This window comes from Adiantum capillus-veneris, chromosome 3 (genome assembly GCF_014529385.1).
Source record: "Adiantum capillus-veneris isolate H3 chromosome 3, ASM1452938v2, whole genome shotgun sequence".
In the NCBI taxonomy this organism is placed as follows: Eukaryota; Viridiplantae; Streptophyta; class Polypodiopsida; order Polypodiales; family Pteridaceae; genus Adiantum; species Adiantum capillus-veneris.
Genome location: NC_140933.1, coordinates 51,331,269 through 51,357,245, shown reverse-complemented (window position 1 = coordinate 51,357,245; position 25,977 = coordinate 51,331,269). Strand labels below are relative to the sequence as shown.

The 25,977-nt window shown below is 47.2% G+C and overlaps 1 protein-coding gene across 1 annotated transcript; it reads right to left on the bottom strand.

Annotated features, from left to right (window-relative positions):
• Nucleotides 1-477: 477 nt before the first annotated feature.
• Nucleotides 478-25,247, bottom strand: LOC147460911 (uncharacterized). The gene is made up of 7 exons (XM_086508601.1): nt 24,982-25,247; nt 3,548-3,621; nt 1,807-1,906; nt 1,535-1,660; nt 1,413-1,461; nt 884-1,327; nt 478-773 (listed from the first exon to the last, which is right to left on the bottom strand). The coding sequence occupies exons 1-7, from the start codon at nt 25,180-25,182 to the stop codon at nt 673-675; spliced, it is 1,095 nt and encodes a 364-aa protein (XP_086364727.1). The 5' UTR covers nt 25,183-25,247; the 3' UTR covers nt 478-672.
• Between the last annotated feature and the right edge of the window lie 730 nt (nt 25,248-25,977).

Genomic DNA, 25,977 nt, shown 5'->3' with positions numbered 1-25,977 from the left:
CACACACACACACACACACACACACACACACACACACACACGCACGCACGCACGCACCGCCCCCCCCAAGCACTAGCGAACTCCTCCCTCATGCGAGTCATAAGAACCTTGACAAGAAAATTTCTTAAGATTTGATGCGACTTGCAAGTAGTCTCTCGATGAGGATCCATTGGATGGTATTGATAAGCTCTACCCATCACAGGTATTTCATACAAATCATCATGGATTCTTGAAACAAAAGTCGTTAGAATCCATGCAAGATCTTCAATGAAGAGATAAGCACTCATGTTCTTCATGTTTGAAGTATAAGCACTCATGTTCTTCATGTTTGAAGTATAGCAGGGCCTTACCTATGTCCTTAATCCTTGCAAGGTTCCCTTGCCGGAACCTTGCAATCCCCAGAGAGGAGATATCCTCAGCATCAAGAGTAATTTTCTGAATGAAAGAATTTCACTACTATCTCTGCCTATGATGCAGTTCAACATCAAAGAGTGAAACATGATTGCAATAGAGAACATAATCATGTCTATACACTTGCTTGACCTAGGATGCAGTCTTTGCCAACCAAAAAAATTAAAATTGTAGACTCATGTACTTGGATGGTGGAAGAAATACAACATAATAAAAAGCAGGCAGTAGGACAAATCTTGCTTCTTGGACTCTTTGAAGCAGTCATGCCCACATCCTCGGACTCTTCAATACTTCCATCATCTCAGCCTCCGCAGTGCCAGCTTCTGGTGTCACGTTATATTTCCATGCGATCAGCGGTGGAGCTGCATTGGACACAATACCAGTTTTCAGCCCTATCATCTTCTCTGAACTAAACATTAGTTCAAGCAATCCGACAAACATGAGCAAAAACTCTCGAAGCAAATGTTCCTACCAGACACCATGATGGATTCAATTCTGCCCCCATCAAGGCCAAACTTCACCCCCCGGTCGTAAAGTAGATTGAACTCCAGGTACCGTCCACGGCGAAGCAGCTGCCATTGACGCTCTTTGTCTCCGTACGGCACGTCTCTCTTCCTCTTAACAGTCGGCAAATAACTGGGCAAGAAACCTTCAGCTAATTTTCTTATAAACTCAAATACTTGACCTCTATCTGATTCTGCTGCATTTTTTTCTGATGGACGATCCACAATTCCCTTATTGAAAAACTCTAAATCATCGAAGAAAATTCCTCCAATGCCACGATGCTCTTTTCGAGCTGGAATATAAAAGTAGGAGTCGCATGCAACCTTTGCCTGGTGATAGAGAGAAGGGTCAAACTGATCACAAAGTTCTTTCAAGAAGCCATGAAAATGGTGGGTTTCATCCACGTCCAGGTCTGCAGAAGCCGCTTGACAAGTAGAGCTTACTGTGTATTGGAACTTTTTATGCTTTTATTTCAAATAAAACTCTTAAATTCTTACAATTTGGAGTTAAATCTGCTCCGCCTCCAAACCATCCAAAATTTCCCACCTACATAAAATCCCAAAAGCCCATTTACAACAAGTTTAACAACTGTCTCTGACAACAAACAATGTCAGCATACCTCAAAATATCGAACATCTGATCTGAATGTTGGAACATGGGGATTGCAAGGATGGAAAACGATGGAAAGAGCGCCCGCAAAGTATTCTGAGCCCACTTCAACATTACGCCCCCTTGCACTCATGGCCTGCACCTCAGTTAAACTGGGCATAGAAAGGGCATGTGGTGGCCTAGAATTTCACCATTCCAATCATGACCACAAAAGGCTGCCCCTTATGTGTGTGATAAACCCCATTGGGCTAAAGATTGCAACCTTTATGCATGCACACCTACCTTGGCCCTTCCTTCACTTAGGTGCCCATGGATGATGGACACATTTGCTGCAGCCTTTTCCATCAAGCTCCCACATTCTAGTACTCTTGTAATACCATATCTGCAAACACGCACAAGCACGCCCGATTGTGATTTCTGTCACGATCTCTCATTCATGTTTGGAAGTCAAGTTTTGAAGGTTGTACATATAGCTAAACGAATCCAGGTATAGGCCACATTCACCTTCAAAGGTTATAAACCTATGGTTATCATCCACAAGACAATATAACCATTACCTGCATCAAGCATATTGTTAATAAACATAATGATATCTCCGTTAGCTCCATCATGCGTAGTGATAGATTCAGCATCCCCGCGAAATGTTACTGTTTCACCCTTGAAACGCATAGTTTCATTGTGAAGCGTTTCAATCTAATTTTAGAGCACAGGTGAAACACGGGATCGAAACATTCATAGACGGATTTTGAAAGGCCCTGAAACCTAAAACTAAGATAGCTTGTTGTAAGCGAAACGGCATGTGTTTCACTTACCAGCGACATGTTCAAGGCAAACGTTTCACCCACCAAACCATGTTTCATGGTGACCATAGTACTAAAATTAATTCCTACTGTGTGCTCCCAACTCACGCACACACATGCATACTAAGTTTCTATCATGCACAATAAAGCTTAACCTTTAACAAAATCATTACAGTAAGGGATTACTACAATCTCATTTGGATTTATAGCTTATTTTAGAAGAAATTGCACTTTGTTTATACGTGTTGTGATAAAAAATTTCAGTTGGTAATCAAATCCTTGCGCATTGACTCAGGTCCTTGTATGGGTAACCCTGAAGGCGAGTTTCTTAAAAGAACAGTTGAATGCCAATCAGGTAAGCTTTCCTAATTAAATTTTCCCCTCTCATTTGTTAAGTTTATGTTGAGGTGGTAGTAGTAGTCGTAGTCTTTGAATAAAAAAGATGGATTTTAACTTCGAAATTCAATTTCAAGATTTCTTTCTCTAGATATGCACATGTCTTTTGACTCTTGAGTGTACCTTCTGTGCATGTGTGTTAGGCTTCCTACAGTTCATACATTTAGGCTTTCTGACCTTATTGAGGTACATTCCTCTGTATGAATCTCAAAAGGCTTAGAAGCTATTTTCTAAAAGAAGCTGGCAAAAATTGCTCTATTTGAGTCTAATCATGCAACCAAAGCCTACGATGTGCCACAAAGAAAACATCATGGTATTACAGAATCAAAGTATGACAGACAAATTGGGGAAAAACTCAAACAAATGCAAGTTAGACGTGTCATAGACACCAACAAAATCTCCGTGCAGCCCAAAAGAAACCTAGCTTGTTGCAGAGCTTTCCCCTTATCCTCAAGACCAGATAGGAAAATATAGAAGCCTTATTAAAAAAGTCTATGTTTGGGCACTTCGCCCTAACATCCACTCTGCTGCAAGGTGTAACAATACTCCAAAAGAAATACTCTTCTGCTTCCTCTTTAGATTCATTTCAGTACCTTTGCTCAACTTTTCAAATAGAAAATGAAGCAAATAGCCTTGATAGTCGTAAAATGTTATCTAAAAGCTGGACTTCAACAAGAACATCATACAGCTAAATCATTTGCCAAAGAGATAGTCAACAAACTGATTGAGAAGGAAATACACAGCAAATATATTTCATATCAGAATCCATAAAAGGTAATTCATAGGTCGCTCTAAATGGCAGAGCAAGACCTAGGTAAGAAACATACCCCAAAGAAGAGTCCTCTCCTCGTTGCCATTTGTCACAACAGAACTGCTTCCCACTCCCATCCTCTGCGGCAAGCTGCGTGTGAAGCAGAACAAGGAAATCATGAACCAAGTAAAGGAACTTCTCGAAAAAGGTCTAATTCAACCTAGTACATCACCGTTTTGTTCACCAGTGCTTCTAGTCTTAAAGAAGGATGGAACTTGAAGAATGTGCATTGACTATAGATCTCTCACTAAAATCACCATCAAGAACATGTTTCAAATACCCAAGAACGATTATATATTTGATCAACAAGATGATGGACCGGATTTTTAGAGAGTACGGGCCATTTGTGGACACTTTCTTTGACGACATCGTCGTGCTCTCCAAGAATGAAGAATCATCTCTTATAGGTTTTTGACGCACTACGACAAAACTGATCAGTGGTCAACGGGAAAAAGAGCAAGTTTTTCCTACCAGATATACACTTTTTGGAACACATTTTCTCAGCTGTTAAAGTTTGTTTGAGAGCTATGTAGGTGAAGAATACTGCTCACTTGTATGGTTTTATGATACTGTAGCTTGAACTAAAAGGGAACAAGGTCAACTTAAAAGGTTTGTGTGGTTGGTGACCCCTCTTCCTCCCTTCCGCAGAGAACACAAAGCCCCGCCAGGCGGGATCCTTTGACCCCCCCTTAGTGCCTATGCACGGGCGAAGTTCTCAAGGAAGCCATCAATTTGTTTGGCTCGAGACTGTGAAGCCAAAAGCAAATGTACGAGTTTGCTAGAGGACAAAGAGAAAGACAAGCTTGACAAGGACGGCATTACCAGTATTCAGTTAGCTCTCTTAGTACCCACGATGTCCGACAACCAATGTTATAAATGTGACACCATGCTTTGTTTGGCTCGGGAGTTTGAAGCCAAAGGCAAAAGCAGGAACTCAAAAAAGGACAAAGACAAAGGCAAGCTAGACAGAGATTATGGTAATAAAGATTTGACAGAGGAGATCAGCATGGCACACATGGTGGCGACCACAGCGGCCATGGCACCAGATTTCTAGTCAAAGGGCAATTGTCGCCACTAGCTTCAGCCAGAGAGAGGCTTGTGAGTGGCAGAGAGGGGCAAGTAGTGCTCCGTATAATTAATTTGGACCCTTATGTTGGAGTTTACGTTATCGGTGTTCGAACACGTGGGTTGGAGTTCAAGGCACATGCATCTGGCAAGGAACCAATCAAACATATCTAAAACACTATGGATGAGTGCACACCAATCCATTGTTGTTGGTCAGATTATGGACAGGATGTGCTTCAAAGTTCATCATCGATCCTCGGAATCAGAAATCTGTTCTTGATGGTGATTTTATTGAGAGCTCTATAATCAATGCACATTCTCCAAGAACCGTCTTTCTTCAAAACCAACGACACCGGAGAGCAATAAGGTGAAGTACTCGGCTGGATAAGACCCTTTTCCAAGAGGTCTTTCACTTGGTTCATGATCTCTTCATTCTGGGCGCAGCTCGCACGGTATGTTAGGTGTAGCGGAATGAATGTTTGCGCTTTGCTCAAGATGAGTGCTCCGAACTGTGCTCAAGGTTCCTTTTGTTCTTATGGAAGGTAGAGCCTTCCGTTCTTAATGAGAGAATGCTATGATCACAAACAAAGTGAATGGACACTGTGCGTGCAAGTGTATGAGACTGAGAGATAGAGAGAGAAGAGAGATACGACACCAGAGACGTTGTAAAACCCTCCTCCGAAGGCCCCACTCTCGTCGGCGAGAGTGGTCTACTTATGATTGCACAATCTGGTACAAATGAATGCAAGTGACTGATGCAAGTCTAGGCTATGTTGACGACGATGACGGGGATGACGAAGTTGACCTAAGGGCTGGAATCGGCAATCTTTCTACTGCTGTCCAAAAACGCTATGGGCTGAAATCTGCGACTGAGCCAAAAACGCTGATTTTGGGGCTGTTTTTGGTGGATCTTTGTCGCTGAAAATCTGCAGGTTTAGAGCCGGAAACTGATGGTCTTTCCTGCTGAATTTGCTACTCTTTTACTGCTGAAAATCGGCGAAGGCTGAAGTCTGTAAATGCGGAGATCTTCAAAAACGCTAGGGCTGCATATCTCTGCAAAAACGCTAGCTGTGTCTGCTTCTTCTAGCAATGAATGCTGATGCAAAAACGCTATGCACCGGGGTCTTCTAGCGATGGTGCTGAGTGAAAACGCTAGAGGATGTTGCTTGCTTCTGTGGCGAGGCTGATGCAAAACACCAAGGGAGGTTCTTGCTTGGAGGGGGAAACCGCCAAGGTCTTGTTGAGAAGTTGCCTGCTGAGCTTGGCTCCTATTGCCTCTTCTGCCAAATAGTGCTAGCTCTAGTTTGCTTATATACAAACTTAGCAAAATTGCCCTACCTACTTTCCAACAAAAGTCACTTAAAAATAATAAGTAAAAAATGTCAAAAATAGGAAAAATAGGCTAAATGCACTAGAAAATTCCCCTGACTGATTCGCCCACTCTAATGTGTGGGTCGTGCGGTACTTGAACTTCATAAAGGTCTGTAACGCTTGCTTCTTTGGGCCGCGCCGAAAGCGACACAAAGTCATCTTCAATGCTTCAACTTCGTCTAGAGTCCTGCTTCTTTCTTCTTCAAGAATCTCCATGGCTGAAAATTCCTGAAACCATTTCCAACACAAAACCATGAACATACCTATTCCATGTGAAGTGATTGGAAAAAATCGTGTCTTCTCTAAAGACTGTGTATGCAATGTAGATGAACATAGAGACGGAGTGACAAACCGTTCATCAAACATATGCAAACAATGAGATCGATTCTTTTCTTTCTGATCTAAATCAATCAACTGTGGCAATTCACAACGGAAATGCCGATGCTTGGTGCTCATACTTTCATGTGTTCTTTCTAGAACTGTGTCGTGCCAAGGAAGAGACAGGGAATGTGACTTCCTTGAATGCATACTTTTCAGCTTTTCATGAACAATCCGCATACATCCGTGCTCATTCATGAGTGGTACGTGCTCAACATACTATATGTCATGCCTAGGAAAGGGATCACATAAAAACGCTGACTAAAATACAAGAAACAATCACGAATGAAACACTCGTACAATGCGTGCGTATCAATCATGCGAACACATAATACTTCCTGTGAGGGTTCTTTGGACCGACACATAATACTTCCTGTGAGGGTTCTTTGGACCGAGGCTCGAGAGCCAAGATGGGTTCTTCTTGAAGGGGTTCTTGGGACCTAGGCTCGAGAGCCAAGATCGATCCTTCGTGATTGATCGAATCTGCAACGAGATTAGCTTCGCTAGAAAAAACATTCACTAACTCATCCTTCTTGTGAACAATCACATCTTCTTCATGCAAATCATCATGCTTGTGAGAAATCACATCTTGATCACGCAAATCATCATGCTTGTGAGAAGTCACATCTTGATCATGCAAATCGTCATGCTTGTCATTGTCATCCAAATCATCATGCTTATCAATATCATTCAAATCATCATGCTTATCATCATCATTCAAATCATCATGCTTCTCAGAATCATGCAAATCCCGTGTGTCATGCTTGGGAGAAGAAGAGACTGAGAGAGTCTCCTTTTCCCGAATCTCTTGCATCTGAGCCTGAGCTTGAGAAACGAGTCGCAAGAACTCTTTCATGTGTTGGTCGCTCATTCCTTTGACGGCGGCTGCCATTCTTTCTTGGTGTCTGCGCTCCATTTCTGCTTTTCTTTCTGCTCTTCTTTCTGCGTGTCTACGTTCCATTTCTGCCATTCTTCCTGCATTTCTTGCTTTGCGTTCTAACCTCCTTTCCAGAAACATCTGGTCTAAAGCCTCCATAGGAGTTAGTGCAATCCTTGGCGTAGATGGGAAAGGAAGAGGGTCGGAAAAACCTCCTGGTGAGAAAAATTCTTCTTCGCCTCTCTCATGCTCATCACCTCTAAGCGAAGTATCCATTCCGCTTCAAGTGATGACCATTTTGAAGTCGTCGGTTCTTGTGGTCTTGGGTTCTTACGTTCACGAGGAACTTGGGTTCTTGCGGGTCTTGGGTTCTTGAGGTTCTTGAGGTTTTCTTTCGCTTGCAAACCGCGTTTGAGAAGACTCTTCTCTTCACCCGAGTTCTACTCCTTTTCGTGGGCGCACCCCTTGGCGGCCTTGCGCTCACAGCAAGGTTTCTTTTTCCCACCTCACGTCAATTGGTCAGCTGCTAAGTGCACAGTCCGCTCTCAATGAGTGGAAAGAGACACAAGGGGAGGCTGGACAAGCCTTTCTTTCCTGGGATTCCTGTCACTCTTCAAAAACACGATTAGGAATCGACACGCCCAAGCGAACTTGGGTTCGTGCGACCGCAATAAGCAAAAAAAATTCTTGTGGTTCTTTCCTTGAGTGATACAGAACACTGCCAAAGCTCTGATACCAATGTTAGGTGCAACGGAATGAATGTTTGCGCTTTGCTCAAGATGAGTGCTCCGAACTGTGCTCAAGGTTCCTTTTGTTCTTATGGAAGGTAGAGCCTTCCGTTCTTAATGAGAGAACGCTATGATTACAAACAAAGTGAATGGACACTGTGCGTGCAAGTGTATGAGATTGTGAGATAGAGAGAGAAGAGAGATACGACACCACAGACGTACAACCCTCCTCCGAAGGCCCCACTCTCGTCGGCGAAAGTGGTCTACTTATGTTTGCACAATCTGGTACAAATGAATGCAAGTGTCTGATGCAAGTCTAGGCTATGTTGACGACGACGACGACGGGGATGACGAAGTCGACCTAAGGGCTAGAATTTGCAATCTTTCTACAGCTGTCCAAAAACGCTATGGGCTGAAATCTGCGACTGAGCCAAAAACGCTGATTTTGGGGCTGTTTTTGGTGGGTCTTTGTCGCTGAAAATCTGCAGGTTTAGGGCTGAAAACTGAGGTTTCTTTAGGCTGAAAACTGATGGTCTTTCCTGCTGAATCTGCTACTCTTTTACTGCTGAAAATCGGTGAAGGCTGAAGTCTGCAAACGCGGAGATCTTCAAAAACGCTAGGGCTGCGTATCTCTGCAAAAACGCTAGCTGTGTCTGCTTCTTCTGGCTATGAATGCTGATGCAAAAACACTATGCACTGGGGTCTTCTGGCGATGGTGCTGAGTGAAAACGCTAGAGGATGCTGCTTGCTTATGTGGCGAGGCTGATGCAAAACGCCAAGGGAGGTTCTTGCTTGGAGGGGAAACTGCCAAGGTCTTGTTGAGAAGTTGCCTGCTGAGCTTGGCTCCTGTTGCCTCTTCTGCCAAATAGTGCTAGCTCTAGTTTGCTTATATACAAACTTAGCAAAATTGCCCTACCTACTTTCCAACAAAAGTCACTTAAAACTCATAAGTGAAAAATGTCAAAAATAGCGAAAATAGGCTAAATGCACTGGAAAATTTCCCTGACTGATTCTGATGGGAATGCTTATGATCATGCTGTGTACAACCAGAGGATATGCATCTATACTAAGTGACTGGACATGCACGGTCTACGAATAGACTCACAAAAGTGTCAAATCACTTCTAATCTAGACTCACAAAAGAGTCAGATCACTTCTAATCTAGACTGACTGGACTGACTGAACCCTGATCATGTTGTAGCTTGTCCACGGACACATAGGGTTGGATGTGTCACGTGACACGGTAAGGTGGCCGGTTCAGTGGTGTGCTTCCAGGTATCAGATCAATGGTATGATCCTCACGACGAGCTGATGGCAACTCGCGTGGGAGGTCCTCAAAAAAGCAATCGGCATGAGTGTGGAGAAAATCTTGGCGTTCTTTTTCGAGGTCAAAACATATTCGACCTTCAATCATCATTCAGTTCTTTCCAGAAAATCGAGTAAAGAAATTGAATTTCATTAAGTACAATCTTTGTGCCCTTATTTGTCAAAGTCGCTTTCTCAGCCTGATAGTCAACCACGGCATTGTTCTTGTGGTACCAAGGGATTTTGAGGAGGACGTCACAACCTCCTAAGGGCATTACGTAGAAGTCCTCATGCCCTAAACACCCGTGACATTGCAAACGAAGTTTGCCAATGATCAGTGTAATGGCAACATCCCGTCCGGGTGCCGCTAGAACTGCCTCCGCCTGTGGCATCAACCTGTCAGGCGTAATTCCAAATTGAGCCGCCAATTCAAGTGAAAAGAAGTTGGCCTTGGCTCCTTCATCAAAGAAAATGAGGGCTTCCTTATCTTTCACTTTGCCCTAAGTGCGGCAAAGTTTTGTACTTTCGTTCATCTGATTCGGTTCGGGCCCCACGCAATGTGGTACCATATCTACTTTTATCAGCCTTTTCTGCCACATTCCTCTACTGCTCTAGAACTCTCTGGCCTATCTTCAGTCTGTTCTTGCTGTGCCTTTTTGGGGCATTTGCGGAGATGTGTCCAAATTCCCCGCAACCAAAAACACTTCCCCTCTTTGAGATAGATAGCCCTTTCTCTAACAGTCTGTCGGGGACGTGTATCTTTCTTTTCTTTGTCCTAGCAACTCTTTCTCTTTCTACTTTCATTGTGAGAGGTCTGTTGGGTTCTCTGAGTCAAGATCTCATCAGTGGGGTAAGTCAGATTGCACAAGTGTATGGCAAAACCCCGTTTCGTATGACCCATCAATTCTTGAATAGAATTCGACTTTTGTTCCAAGCAGTAGTCTCGGATCTGTGTAAGAAGTCCGCAGCAAAACCGCTCAATCTGTTCTTTAAACGAGATCTTCTTAAATGAAAAGGCTGGTAGAAAAGAGCTCCAAATCTCTCACAATATGCGTCCAAAGAATCTCTCTTGGTCATCCGAAGATGATTCCAAGCAGTTCGTATATATCGCTCGTACTCCCGATTCAGCCAAGAAGAAATAAAAAGCCTTTCGAATTTCAGCCATTTAACTGGCGCTTCCTTGTTCAATAGAAGGGTGGACCACCATGTTCGAGCATTTCCCTTGAAGAAAGAGGTAGCTCTTTGAATCTTGGAGTGCTCTGAGTAATACCCTCCAGAGAAAGCTATGTCAAACTGTTGTATGAACTTCGAAGGCCAAAATTTTCGAGGAAGTCATACTGGTCGGCTCTGTAGAAGTGCTTCTTTTCAAGAGTGCTTGTCCATGTCTTTCTACGAGTACAGGTTCTACTTTTTTGCACTCGTCTGTCTTTTTGGCTTTCCTCCCTACCTAAGAGGAGAAGCAATGGCCAAACGCCATCTCGAGTAAATCTTATCAATCGGGCAATTCTTCAAATGTTTCGCCAATCTCGGGTCCCTAGAGTACTTAATCATTTGTTCATATGCCAATCTGTAGTTGACATTGTACTCCGTTTTGGCAAACTTGTCCGGAAAAAAATTTACCCAAATCTTCATTCTTTTCTTCAGTTCCCACGCTGAATCTTCAACTTTTCTTTGCCTTCCCACTGAGAGGTGTTACCTCTGTCACATTCTCCACAAGAACCCATGTGTAATCTGGGATTCTCTATGGCTTTATGCCCTGTAAGACAGAGCGATGAAGACCGGAGCGTGCCCGATGCGCAATGTATGAAGGGTGGGAGTGGCTAATTGTCGGCCCACGAAGATTGTTTCCCAAAAGCTGTGCGCGCTGCAAAAAGGATCGGATCCTCCGTAGAAGAAGAATCTTTCTGTGCTCTGATACCACTATAACAAACTTGGACACTCCAAGTCAAGATTCTACCACGACACAACAGAGATTCACTTCAAAACAGTTCACAATTCGCACTTGATTCGACACGGTCCGGCGTAGTTCCGTGCCTAGAGATATTGGCCCCAAAGATTGGCGCCTCTTTCGATATTTCTTTTTTTATTAATCTGTGTTCAAAGTACAAGAGAGTGGGAGGGTGCTCACTCTCAGACTCTATGACCAGATGCTCTGAGAAGTGAGGGCCTAACCACTTATTTATTGGTTACAAGGGATGCCCAAAAGCAGAGCCCCAAAAGCATTCATCTTTTAAAATCTTTCAAAACAAAGCAACTGGCTCAAAAAGCAGCCAAATTCAGCCAGCGTAATTTCTGGAAGTCCGTACGCTTTGCCACGTCAACAAGTCAGCACAAAAAGCGGGATTTTCGTATGCAGGCCACGTCAGCACTTTCAGCATGAATTGCGAAATTTCCGTACATCTACCACATGTCACAGCGAATAAACTTATCCTCCCCTTGTCCACTCGCTCCTTGACGATGCGTTCAATGGAAAAGGTCGAGTCTATGTCGATGCCAAGGTACTTGTACGTTTCACCCCACTGCAACCATCTCACCACCCAGAATAAAGATCCTCATAGAGAGATCTTGCAGGTCTCCGTGGAACACCGTGACCATGCATTTGTCAATTCCAAAGATCATGCCCCACGTCTTTGCCCATTCACTTACCTTGTCAAGGCTCGTTTGTAGGCTTTCAGGAGAGTCAGCAAGTAGAACCAAGTCGTCAGCCAAAAGGAGTCCTTTAATTCTCTTGAGGAGGTTAGGTACTTCCAGGCCCCATGTTTCCCCATCTAAATATCGCTGATGTATATATTGAACAGACAAGGCGATCCGGGCATTTTTGGCGGACTTCCCGCTGCACCGAATCGAATCCAACAGTTGTTCCATGTGTCGGACTGTAAAAGAGGTGGACTTGTAGAGCGCTTGGAAAAATCTAAGTGCTCGACCTTGCAGGCCAGTCGCAGCGAGCTTTAGGAACAACGCCTCGTGCGGTATTGTGTCGTACGCCTTCTTGAAATCAATGTAGCCTGCATAAGTTGGTTTCCCATCCTTATGACGGAGTTTCACGATCTCCTTCAGACATGCGACCTGCCCTATGCATTCCTGTCGAGATTGAAGAAGTTCCTCTTTTCAAGTATCTTAGTGATCTGCCTAATCACGACCGTAGTGAGGACTTTTATGGCAACGGAGATTAACGCGATCCCGCGATAGTTACTAGTGTTGGTCAATCACTGCGTCGCTAGCGTCGGCCGGGATGTCTCCGGTATCGTAAATGCCCTCAATCATGTGCAAGTATGCCTTGCCCATCTCTGATCGTGGCTTACCCGGATCCGACCTAAGCCCCTTATCTTTCACAAGCAGCTTAAAGAATTCGGGTGGTAAACCATCGCCACCCGCTACCTTGTGCCTCTTCAACCGCCGACAGGCCTCCCGTACTTCATGCCAATTCAACGGGTCACATACCTCAGGCATACCAGGCCAGATGCGCACGTGTTTGTCATACCATGCAAGAGGATCCTTGTTGGTACCGTCCGTATTGGCTAATACCTTGGAGTAGTGACCCTCCATACTTGTAATTGCCTCTCTGGTTCCATTACTAGCTCCCCATTTGCGTTCAAAGGTTGATTGGCAATAGTTGCTTGCCCCTTCCCAACTATTTTCTTGAGGTGGGTAAAGAATTTCTTCATTTGACCCTCCCTCAGGAGCTCATTCCCTTTTTCCACGAAGCGCTCGAAGGATCTTTCGTTACTGTCACGGACAGCAGCCTTCGCACGAAGTGCTACTGCCTTGTACTCCCTAACCGCTTGCCGGCCAGCCCTAGTGTTCGTAGCCTTGTTCCTCACCTTATTCCAAGCTTTCCGGCACGCATTAATGAGTCTCCGAGCCCGAGGTTCGAGTCGACAACCTGACCTTGGCCTCGGCGGGGGCTTCGTGGAAAGAGCTCCTGCCTCTTTGGCAATTGATGTAGCAACGGAAACAAACTTGTCATAGCACTGTTGGGTCGCACATCCGTCCTCATGCTCCAGGTGCAGCAGAGTATTTCATCGACTGTCATCGAGGAACAACCTGCAATTCACATCCATCTTACATGCGTCCAATTTGGGTACGGACGGCAAAGTAGCTTTGGCTGCTACTTCCGAATCCACAGAGTGTAGGTGACACACTAGTGGCCAATGGTCTGAAAAGTCTATTCCCCTCTGTACTGTATTGTTGAGAAGTTGTCTCGCGGCGGATTCGTTCACGATAAAGTGATCGATGTCCGACTTTCCCTTCCCCCACCTGGAATGGTGCGTGAGGTCCGAGCCTCGAACCTTTAAGCTCTCGAATCCTCTTCCGCATCTCAATAGCCACTTCTTCAGTGCCCCCGTCTTCATGTTGAAGTCACCTCCAACAATTACCGGTAAGTTTTTGTTCGAGATGGCCCCCAACGTTCCGACGAGGGTCTTCAAAGAGACTGTCCTGGCTTCGCCCAACTGGCGCTGCTGAATGTACACATTGCCATGGATCCAAGCCCCTAAACCTTTGGGAAAAAATTGTATGAAAATATGATTCGGGGAAGAGAAGTTGAGCTCAAAGGGCATGAGCTCAATTGCGACTAGAGACGCCATTCCACGTTCTCTTGGTTTTGCGGTGCCTAGGGCATTGAAGACCACGTGCCCGGGGAGTCTAAGAGGCCAACATCCTTGGGACATTCGGGTTTCTTGCACCCCGACAATGTTCCATTTCCCAATTCCCATCAACGATCCAAGTTGGCTCCTTTTGTTTCTGAGTTCGTTAACGTTGAAGGTGGTTACCTTAACGTGGTTGACGGACTGCTCCCCGGCGGCGGCAAAGGTGGAACTTGGTCGACGGGCCCAGTCTCGGCACGGTCTTGACAGTCTGCATCTCCATCTGCTGAAGCGTTGTTCTGCATCTAGCTTACCTACGAGCGCTTCAGCTGCGCTAAGAGAGTGGGTATAGAGATCAAAGCGTACACTCTTATATTGCAAGCTGGTAGCTTTTCTAACTTTGATCACACTAGCTCCCACTCTCGCAATCTCCAACTGCCTCCAAAAGCTGTGGATGCTATGATTGTCTGCTCCCCATACACATGCTAAACCGAATTCACCAAAGGCTACTCCACGTTTCAACGATGCCAGTGTCAGACGTGTCATGCACACTCTTTCCATTCGCCTGATGTCACTGGCTCGGGCCTCGCGAGGTGGTCTATCCACCCCAGGCGTGGGGGGTCCAATCCCCCCACTCGAGGCAGCCTCAACGGAGGCTAAGGTAAATTCCCCCACCTCATGCAGTGATTCGATCCCCCTGCTTGAGGTGCTTTGCAAGGTAAAATCCCCCACCCCGCGGGGTGCTCTGTCCACCCCCGGCGGCGCAGAGGGTCCAATCCCTCTGCTCGAGGTGCTTCGTAAGGTAATAGCTCGCTCACCTGATTCTTCCCGGCGTTCGTGCCTCTCGGGTATCCTACCTGATTGCCTCTGAGGTTCATTCCTCCCAATAGGCATTGTCCGTGTTTGCCGCTAGAGTTCGTTCCTTCCAGTAGAGGTGTGCAGTGTGCTCATAGCACTCACTGAACACAAGTTCGTCATCGCTTTGAGAGCATAGTAAGCTTTGAGAGTACACATGGATAGTTTAGAAATTTGGAGAATTTGAAAATTTGAGCGCTAGAAAGCAAGAGCGTTTATATGTATGGTTGTACTTTTCATTAAGGGCCCCTGAATACTCTCTCCCGCGGGGACTGGGAGAGAGACCACTTGCTTCCCATCCCCTCGTGGTGCAGGGGTGAGCGCCAATTATTTCCCCTCGTCCCCTTGTATGGCCGGCAAAGGGGAGGTTTACACAACATACCCCACTTCCGCACTTCGAAAAGTGGAGTTTGGATCTCACCATGAAGTGAGTCCTTTTAATTTTAAAATTTTTATGGTTCACGACACACCCCCCTTTCGCACTCGATTGGGGGGTACTGCTTGAGACTCATCCCTTCGCATCTCGAGGGGAGCCACCACTCCTTTCTTACCCCCCCCCCCGTGGCCCTAAGGGGGAGCGCCTCTGACCCAGGTCTGGGGGGAGAAAGGCTTTTACACCTCTCTCCCAAGCACCCCGTGGGGTGGCCCCGAGATGTCCAAAACCCCTCCCTACGGGGCTCTTCGCCAACTTCAGGAAGGTGAATTACCCCACCCTCCTGAAGTCCTCAAGAGACTTACCTTTAGCCCAGCCACAAGGCGTAATGCGTTCAATACCCATAGGGCAAACTTCGTGTGTAGTGCGTTCAAAAGCCACAAGGGGTGAGTTACCTCATCCGCTTGGAAGCTAGATCTTCGCGGGTTGGGAATCACCCCATCCGGTGGAAGATCCCTACCTTTAGCCCAGGTACAAGGCGTAACGCGTTCAATACCCTTAGGAAAACCCTTGGGTGTAGTGCGTTCAAAAACCCACAAGGGACAAGTTACCTCATCCGCTTGGAGGTTAAATCTTCAAGGGTTGAGTATCACCGAAGATCCCAAAGAGGCAATGGAGAGTTCTCAGTTAGAATCCAGTCCCGCCACGTGGAGGCGACTCTTCGTAGGGCAATTTACTGAGGTGGGTATACATGTGACCCCTTGCCCCCATTGTATTATCATCAATTCATTGCCAAGGTTGGTTGGTTCAGAAATATCTCTCTCTCTCATGCATTCTCCCCATTGCTCTACGTTCCGCATCATCAACTTTGACAGGATTTTGGGCACAGGCTGTTATGACAATCGTACATGTGATCAATCGGTCACCTAACAAGTCTTTGGGGGTGAGAGTTCCCCAAGAAGTGTGGTCGGGAAAACCACCTTCATACGCTCATTTGAGAGTGCGAAGCGTTTGTGCACATACGCAAGGAAGAGCCCAACAAGTTGGAACCAAAGTCTTGTAAATGCATATTCCTAGGATACGAAGGAGAAATGGGATATATTCTGGTATCCCAAAAAGAGGAAGATTGTACACAGCAATGATGTAATCTTCCGTAAGGATCGCATGCACAAACTAACCATAACTTTCGTCAGAAGAGGAGGAAGGTGAAGAAGAAGGAGAAGAGGGTGACCTCTTCCTAGCCCTTTTCTTCCTTTGTTTCCTCTCTTGCCTTTCAGAGTGATGAGGAGAAGGACTATGTGTTGATCTTTTCCTCTTGGGAGGAGTGGGCGATCGTCTAGACCGCCGTCTTCGTGGAGCCACATCTTCAGAGGAACTTAAACTTTCATTGCTTTCTTGCTCTTTGGATTCCTCCTCTCGAATGGGAGAGAGTCTTCTTTTGGGGGTCTCTTCAAGAGGCCTCCTAAGCTCTCTCTCCTCTTGGAGAGGAAGGGAAATTCCATAAGCACGAAGTTGTTGAGTAACTTCGGCTTGCAAAGCAGGGTTGCCCATAGCTTGCTGTAACGGATTGAGGAGTTCACGAGAGTTGTTTTCCGGGAAGATATACCTTTTGGACAACAAAGAGTGCCTGAATTGCAACGGTGAATACCTGCTGTAAATGGCTCTGCAAGAGCAAGGAATGATGCTGGAAATGGTCAGCCAACTATTGCCCATGATGATGAGCCAACTAGAGATGCAGGAACAGCCAGACCAACAAGCTGTTGATGCTGATTTGCAAGCCGAAATGCTAGGACAGCAAGCTGAAAATGGTGATTTGCCAGCCCAACAGCCAACCAATAATGACCATTGGGTTAGACGATCGACCAGGCCTACTAAACAGCCTGTTAGATTTGTTCCAGGTGCAAATGTGGCTGATTATGTTATGCTTACTGACTGTGGTGAGCCGTCATGCTTCAAAGAAGCCATGACTAGAGATGAAAATAAGAAATGGTACAAAGCAATGCTCTCTGAGATGCAATCCTTGGAGAAGAAAGATACAAGGGATTTGGTAGATTAGCCAAAGGGGCAAAAAGCTTTGCCATGTAAATGGGTTTAAAAAAAGAAAGTCATGTCAGAATACAAAGCACGTTTGATTGCAAAGGGGTACAAGCAAAAGCATGGTGTTGACTTTGATGAAATCTTCTCACCCGTCATAAAGCTTTTGGTACTTTACGTCTTGTTTCAAGCCTGGTTGCTACTGAAGATACCGAATTGAGACAAATGGATGTAAAAGAACAATTCTAGAAACCATATATATGATGCAACCCAAAGATTTTATAGTCAAAGGGAAAGAGAAGAAGGTATATAAGCTCATTAAAAGCTTGTATGGATTTAAACAGCCACCACGTGCATGGTATCACAAGTTTGATACATTCACGAGGTCTCAGGGTTACAAAAGATGTAATGCAAATCACTGTTTATACACCAAAAAGGCAAGTGATGGAACTCTCCTATTGCTGATTTTGTATGTATGACATGCTTATTGCGGGTAAAAATGTCAAGGAATTGAATGCATTACAACAAAGCTTACATGAACGTTTTGACAAGAAGGATCTTGGTGATGCTAATTGCATTCTTGGTATGCTTTTACTGCGGAACAGATCGAAAAGGCTTCTTTATCTGTCGCAACAGGAGTATGTATCCAAAGTGTTGCAATGTTTCAATATGAGGGGGTGTTGTACTTCCAACTGATTCTTTATCTCGGCCTTAAGAGGCACGTTGCCTTTAGGTGGGAGGTTGTTGGAAATAAAGGGCTACGCGCCTTTTATACATGTGTTTCCGGACAATGTATGATTACATGTTATTTCATATATCAATCAAAAAATACCTACAAGAGGTACACTTTTTTTTGTGGGTGCACTTCGTACCCACAAAAAAATTGACTCTCTCTCTCTCTCTCTCGCTCGCTGCTGCTCCTCTCTTTCTGCTACGTGTTGCTCTACACTCTGCACACTGCCCGCATCAAGTGGTTGCAGATGTCACAAAGAATGGACACACAAACATACTCCTGCTCTTGGATCATCTCCCAAATCTCGCGCAGTGCAACTTCTATGGCGTGCTTTCGACCATCTTCTCGTACTATATAAACGAATGCAATCTCCTTTCCATGATAATTGATTCACCACCAATATGAATATGTTTTTTTAAATTTATAATGAGTATCTTCTATCGCTTTCAACCAATCACAAATTGTGCGTTCATTAAAAAATAGTCTCTCCTTTTTCATTAGCAAAAAGGGGAGGCGTCACTAACGCCTCACCCCTTTGGGGCAGGCCAAAACGACTGGATTTCATTAATTTGGAAACGATCGAAGCTGATACAAGTGGGACGGATTCGCCCTTTAATTCTACATCAAGTGTGATTTCTTTGCCTTTCTCATTCTTCAATGTGGCCTTTCTTGCCCAATAATCGACTATGACGCGGTTCTTGAGGTACAAAGAGATCCCCAAAAGTAGATCACACCACTGCATAAGCATATTATAAAAGTCCTCATGCCCTAGATACCCCTAGCAGTGCAATCCAAGTTTGCCTATGACAGGTGTAATGGTGACATCACGTCTCGATGCCGCTAAAACCGCCTCTATCAGGGGCCCCACTTCTTCACGTATTATTCCAAGTCGAGTCACCAATTTAGGTGAGATGAAGTTGGTCTTGTCTCCTCTATCAGAGAAGATCAAGACTTCCTGATCTCCTACTTTGCCCTGCGCTCGGCGGAGCTCTGCACTCTCGTCCTTTTGCTCTAGGCTTGCTCCCACAAAATCTAGAACCAGTCCTGTCATGAGGTCACTAACCTTAGTTGTTGGTTTCTTTCCCTTGATTTTTATTTAATTTTTGGGAGTCCCTTTTTGAAGACACAAATGATCGGACATTGTATGGCCAGTGTGAAATGGCCAACGGCCAAGAGTTTTACGCGCAGCACTGAAGGCCAAGTCGCCACGAGTTGGTCGAGCCAATTGGCACTGAAATTCGAGCAGTAAAAGGTTGGCTAGGCTTAGTTCAAAGTCATTTAGGCCCCACGCGACACTTTATAAGTTGGTGGGTACTAGGAAATTAACTCAAAAGAGCAAACAGAACACATGGCGGCTCCAGGTGAATTCGCCAGACAAGTCAGCAAGAGGGGGCGCCCAAAATCGAGTAAAGAGAGAGGAGCTAATTTGAGCTCATTGTGAACTCCAATGTGTGTGAGTAGTGGGTGCAGGTGATCACAGCTTTAATGGAAATCTTGCCTAGCTCAAGGGCTACTCACACACATTGGTGTTCATTTGTATGTACAGTTGTGTGGGTTCAAGTATGTACAGTTGTGTGGGTTCATGCGCAATTGCCGAGGCAAGAGCCTCTTGTCCAGGTACTAGATTAGCTGATTGTTAATCCCACGTAAGTACAAGTAGATTTCGAAGAGATTTCACGCAAGAAATCTTGTACTCATATGTATGTACAGTTGTGTGGGTTCATGCGCGATTGCCGAGGCAAGAGCCTCTTGTCCAAGTACTAGATTAGCTAATTGTTAATCCCAAGTAAGTACAAGGAGATTCGAAGAGATTTCACGCAAGGAATCGAAGGGCAAGTAGCCCTACACGTGCGGGAGCTCAAGGGCTTGCTACGGATGCGACCGGCACGCGAAACGGAGCCTGAAACAGGAAATTACAGCCTACTATGTATTTTTGCAGGTTTAGGGTTTTGACTCTTTCTGGTCCCTAATAGTCCCAGTAGCTTCAGGGAAGCTAGGGATCACTTACAAGTGTTCTCGTGCGTTTCTGGTGCCGAAAACAGAGAATTCAGCGTGCTGTAATTTCTCCCCAGGTTTGAAAAAGTGCTCTAATGCGCCGGGGAAATCACCTATGTCATGGGGAATTTGCTTGTGAAGCCTCCTTCTGCGGTTATGCTGCCTAAATTGGGCTAGAATAAGCCATTTTCAGCCCAATAAAGGTGGGACAGCACATAGGAATTTACAGGTTTTCTCCAAAGTTTTAATTGAATAAAGATATACAGAAGGGGCGCCAACCTTTGGGGCCAACGCGGTGTCACTGTCTGCTTGGAAGCACTCTAGCTGCCAAGCCGTGGTTTGTTTGAAGTGTAATTTACTAGTCACGGGCTTATTCGTGAAGTTACTTTGTGTCGTAAAGTTTATCAGTGTAAAGATCGTGTGAAAGCTAAAGTCTACCTCCCTGTAGCAAGTCTAGAGGCTAGTTTCAAGTCCTGCCTTTGTCTTTCCTTTCTTTGCACGCTCCTCTGTCGATTTTGAAGTCTCTGGTTTGTCCTCAGCTTGCTCCTCTATCGCTCCTCTGTCGATTTTGAAGTCTCTGGTTGAAACACTCTGCAGGATTGTCAAAGGTGCAGCGGAAAAGGGTGAATCGGGTGATGATCTCAACTGCAACCATGAGCAAACCTCCTCTCAGGACCGGGTAGCCAATAGATCTCGAATCTATTGCGATGAATCTCCTCATACACACGCTCCTAGCGTGAACCACCCACCGTATGGGCATCACAATGACCTGCAAGAACAAAACACTACATGTAGGGTGTCTACACCCTGAGGAGAGGAAGCGCTATAGTGAGGATGAGAGATTGCTGTGCAAAAACGCCAGACATCGAGATCGATGGTGATGGAAAACGCTAGAGAGAGGGAGAGGTCGGGCACACCAAAATGCTAGAGAGATGAAAAAGCTAGGGAGAGAGTGTGCGCCCAACATTCGATCTCTGCACTGAACAACATGCAAAGAGTGGGGGGGGGGGGGGTGCATATATAGGCAATCCCCAAAATTGCCGTACCTACCAAAAAACCCCATGATCTTGTTAAATGACTAAAAATGCAAATAAATATGTAAACTCACTAAAAGTGACCTGACACAATACTATAGCTAATGAGGGTATGTAAGCTCTAGCCTCATGACCTAAAGAGTCAATTTTAAGCATTGCGAGCTTGTGATTCTAGTGCAATACATTTTAGCTAGTAATCATTTGCAAGAGTGTCTAGCTTTAAAAAAATCAGCGGCATGAGAGAGAGAGAGAGAGAGAGAGAGAGACCCAATCGATCTCAACAAGGCGGTAGCCAGATCCATCCCCCCTTACAGGCTCGTTGCTGCTCCTGCGCGCTCCCCTCCCCCCCCCCCGCCTGCTCCTACTCCCCCTCGCCATAGCCCCCCTTCGCCTTCGCCCTCGCGCTGCCCCCTTGCGCACTGCCCCATGCCTGCGCGCTGTCTGTCCGCGAGCGCTGTTGAGCTTGCACCAAGCCTGCGCACAGCCCAACCAGAGCGCAGCCCCGCCCGCTGCCCCCCTCTTGCTCGCTGCCCGCTGCCCTCGCCTCTCCAGCCCCTTATCCTCACGCCCCCCCCCCCCCCCCTCCCCCCCCCCCCCGAAGGCCTCGCTTGAATTGCCTGGCAGTGGATTCTCAGTTGGATTCTTCTTGCCGAGCTCTCAAGCGTTAGCCTTCTAGTCCGCCCTTCTCCTTCAGAGCAGCAGACACTAATGGAGGCTCATGCTCCACCTCCGATGGACTCCTCCGAAGCCCCCTCGCCCAACTCCGTTGAGCCCACCATTCGACTTGCTCTTTCACCGACAAAGCAAGCGAGCCTAGCCGCAGAGGTAGAGCGTTTGCAGGCGACCTCGGTCATTTGCAAGATTCTCGGCACCCGACCCAGCAGAGGAGAGCTGCGTGACCTTCTCCAGGCCCGCCTTCTCGCAAAGGTGGGCAAGATCTTGGATGTCCAGATTCTCGGAGGGGGGTACTACCAGATCGAGTTCGAGACCTCCGAGATGGCTTCCAAGGTCATAGCTATGAGTCCACTGGCCATCCGAGCATCACGCGCCCACTTTCGACAGTGGTGACATGGTTTTGACCCGACTTTGGATGTGCTAGTAGAGGAGGCAGGCATCCCCATCTCAGTCTGCTTTCCGGGTTTACGGAGGGAGTACCTACCACTTCTCTCCAGAATTGGCTCCGCCATCGGGACTGTCCTGGAGACACCTCGTACGGCAGCATCAGTAGCTGCCAAGGCAGCTGGCATCCCCTCAGTTCGAGTTTTGGTCAAAGATACCCACACGCTCCCGAAGGTCATCCTTCTGCCTCGGGTGAGTGGGGGTTGGTTTAGACAGTGTGGAGTACTCGGGTCTCCCGAACCAGTGCTTCATTTGCAGACAGATGGGCCTCCTAGCGAAGGCCTGTCCACGGAGGAGGCCACGACCTGCGCCTCAGCCTCAGCCCCAGCCTGCCAAGGCTGGGCCGCAGCCGCGGCCACAGCCAGCGGCACAGAGCACAGATTCAGAGTCGCCCTCCAAGCCTGGGGCTCCAGCGGAGGAGGGGTGGCAGCAGGCCCGTGGCCGTCGACGCCAGGGGCCACAGCGACAGCCTAGCACTCAGAGTGGCCCTCAGGTGCCTACTCAGCAGCAGTGGGTTCCCACGGGGAACCGCTTTGGTCCTCTTGAGGAGGAGGAGCCCCCTACGCCAGCCTCCACCCCCGCTTCACCCTCGCCAGCCGGCCCCCCTTCAGAGTTCCCCTCCTCCTCCTCATCCTCCCCCCCGCCCTCTGCTCCCGTCCACTCCCCACCTCGCCCCTCTACCTCTTTCGCCCCACCCCGCTTTTCCTCCCCTCCGCCCCCCCCCAGCTCCTTCTCCCCCCCCTCCTGTTCCAGTTCCACAGTCGACTCAGGAGACTAGTCCCTCGCCGGCAGCTAGGAGATCTCTTGGCAGCGCCTTTGCCACGAGTCGCCTAGCGAGAGAGGGTCAGCCCTTCTTGCGGCCCCCTCTGCAGATTCAAACATCTTCCCTTGCAGCTATCCCTCGTGGTCTGACGAGCATTGACCTCCGACGCCGCTGGGATTTCTTCGACTATGGGTTCACTCGCTTTCTCGGCGATTCCGCAGCAGACCACGAGGCAGCCTTCTTCAGGGTCCATGCTTTGTTCCTCGCCGCTAGGGGGACAGAGGCCTTGGACTCAGCAGTTGGTTTCTCCTTCCCCCTCTGTGGTAGGACCGAGACAGAGTGGTCCCTCAACTCAGTGGTGGGATGGTTGCATACACAGGTTCTCGAGTTCTCTCACCACATGGGAGAACTTGGAGTTACAGATTTGCTGCAGACTTTGTGGCCATTGGCCAAGTTTGCGGTGACACCCCCAGACTCAGCAGGATGTAGGCACATTGTGGTGTACTTTTTTGCTGATACGCAGTGTCTGCCTTGCTATGTATACATTCATGAGGACTCCTGGACAGAGGAGGTTGCTTTACGCACGCTCGCTCTGCTTGGGCTTGGGCTAGGCACTCACTACAGTCTCGCCTATCTAGAGGACGCTCGGATGCGGATTACTCCCCATCCAAGCCAACCTCGAAGATGGCCCATCTTGCTGTTGCGGCAGCATCTATTCTCTCTCGCTCCCCATGAGGATCGTCTCGTAGAACGTGCAGGGACTAGGTGGGCCCCAGTTTCAGCGACAACGGGGCCGATTGCGTCAGGAGCTTCAGCGTTGCCTTGTGGGAGGAGAGACTGATCTCCTTATGCTACAGGAGCACCATCTGTCTGAGAGCCGCATTCGGCGATGTGTTCAGATTTTGCGTGGACATATGATACCTTTTGTCAGCTGCTTTTGGACCTGGAGGCATCCAGGGTGGGGTATGTATGACTATTGCGGACTCATTGCTGCGACTATTGCGGACTCATTGCAGCAGGCCATTGTGGGCAGAGGGATTATTGTGCCAGGCAGGGCTCAATGGATTACTATGCAGGTTCAGGGTGGCCTTGTGGGCTTCCTGAACATCTATGCGCCCAATGTGGCGAGTGCTCGTGCAGAGTTTTGGTCACAGATTGTTGAGTCTTTGCCACAGGCTGACCATTGGTGTGTAGAAGGGGACTTCAACATGTTGGAGGACCCTTCTGACAGGATTGGAGGCAGCCATGCTACTGTGCATGGAGTCGAGTTAGCAGCCTGGGAGAGGTTGTGTATGACTTTGAGGGTCTCGGATACATGGCAGCACTCTGGCTTTGTGAGGCCTCCAAAGAGTCTTGCCTTCTCTAGGTCGGACCGCAGAGTGGGGAGGTGTGAATCTATCGCGGATAGATCGCTTCTACACTAGTGACCACTTCAGTGACTTGGGGGGATCAGTGGGCATCCTGGCAGGGATATCCTTCTCGGACCATGCACCAGTGATCCTCACAGTGGCAGACAGGCAGAGGAGTGGGAGCACGATGCTTCGCATCCCAGAGCGGGTCTTGTTGGACTCGGCACTCAGAGAGAGGGTAGAGGCTCTTTGGACAGAGGGCATGGACAGCCAGGCTCTACCTGCAGACAGAGTGGCCTTAGGCCTAGCTTAGCTTCTTTTTTCTCCAGGAGTCTCTGGCTCGACAGGCTGCAGCGAGCACTCCATTTCAGTATATCCTGAAGGCTAGGGACCGATACTAATGGATTCACCATTGAGGGAGCCATGAAGGTTCAAGATAGCAAACGCCCTCGCTCATTGGTAGCCAAAATTTAGATTGAGATGATATAATCCAAACATTCGGAGATGACGAAGGAGGCCAAGCGCTACGGGCAGCCATCTCGTCGCCAGTGATGCCTCCCAACTGCAACCAAAGATATCCTTCGGATGGGGGAGTGTTACTAATTGAGCATGCTTGACAGCTTTTGCATAACAGTGATAGAGCCCCAGGTGTAGATGGATCACATGCTATAAGCCTGTGAAATTTCGTTTCAGTCATGAAACGCAGAACATGCAGTGTGATCGCTTCAGCATTGTCAGTTGTTCTCTCGAGAGTAGAGACTTTGTCTCACACACGCTTCAGCACATGACAGGAAGTAGATGCGTCAAGTACGTATAGCAGTACCTGCTCGCATATAGACTCCTGCGTAATTTCCCAAAATTGAGCTGAGAGAAAGGGAAGAGTACCTGCTCGCATATAGACTCCTGCGTCGAGAGTAGAAATTTCTCAAAATTGAGCTGAGAGAATGGGAGAGGAGGTTGGTCTGTGACAGGTGCTGCTGGGAAGGATGACAAACCGAACGCTGCAAATGCGCAGGGTACTGCCGTTCTCGGTGGCGAAGCAGTGATGGCGAGCAAGCTGTACAGCCGAGGCCCACAGGTATACATTGTGTGGCCTTCACGGGGTCGAGAGCATTTATTCGCACGGCCTGCTTGCACTCTCCAGGTAGTGATATTGGCGTGGAGCCTATCAGATGCTCTACACATTTTTAAGCTATTTTAAGGCTGGGTTCACATCGAGGAGGTGGTAAACATCTACTAACATAATATGGCGAAAGGGGGAGCCATTTACACGTGTCGCAATCTGCGACCTAAAGGTTAAAGTATGAAAACAAACCCCCTTTCACGCGATAAAGAGGGAGAGAGGGGGAGAGAGAGAGAGAGGCGGCCGACTGTACTAGTGACACTTTATGAGCTCTTCCGGATGGAAAAGCTTGCAAACGTTCTCTTCCACCGGCCATGTGTTCACATTGCTAGCGGAGGAAAATGTGAGGCAATTTTCTACCACCATCTTATGTGAACGCCAGGCTACGGCGGAAGAAAGAGGAGGAGGCAAGTGTGGACAAAAGGGTGAGAGGTTTAGTTTAATGTGATTGGTGCCAACATGGTACTTTCTGCCAAGGTAGAAGGTGGAAGAAAGAACTTCCGCGGGGGGGGGGTCGGAACAAATCCCCTTTTTCTCTTCCATGATGTGGCACTCTCCATCTCACTTTTTCGCCGTCGTATGTGAACAGCAAGGTCCACATGGTACTTTCTTGTTGGTTTACAAGCTTTTCCAATTCCTTCCGTCGCCTTATGTGAACCCAGCCTAAGGTGCTGCTTTTCAGCGATGCTTGTAATAACAAGGTGAGGGGATGGCCGGGGGAGGGGAATGATGAGCTCCGTACTATGCTCGATACCCTA

What these genes read in the sequence shown, in the direction of transcription:
- LOC147460911 (XM_086508601.1), bottom strand. Translation starts at nt 25,182, where the DNA reads ATGTATACCTGTGGGCCTCGGCTGTACAGCTTGCTCGCCATCACTGCT. An exon ending in AGGAGTCTATATGCGAGCAG is followed by an intron (nt 3,622 to 24,981) that starts GTACTCTTCCCT and finishes CTTCACACGCAG; the next exon opens with CTTGCCGCAGAGGATGGGAG. An exon ending in TGAATCCATCATGGTGTCTG is followed by an intron (nt 774 to 883) that starts GTAGGAACATTT and finishes TGTCCAATGCAG; the next exon opens with CTCCACCGCTGATCGCATGG.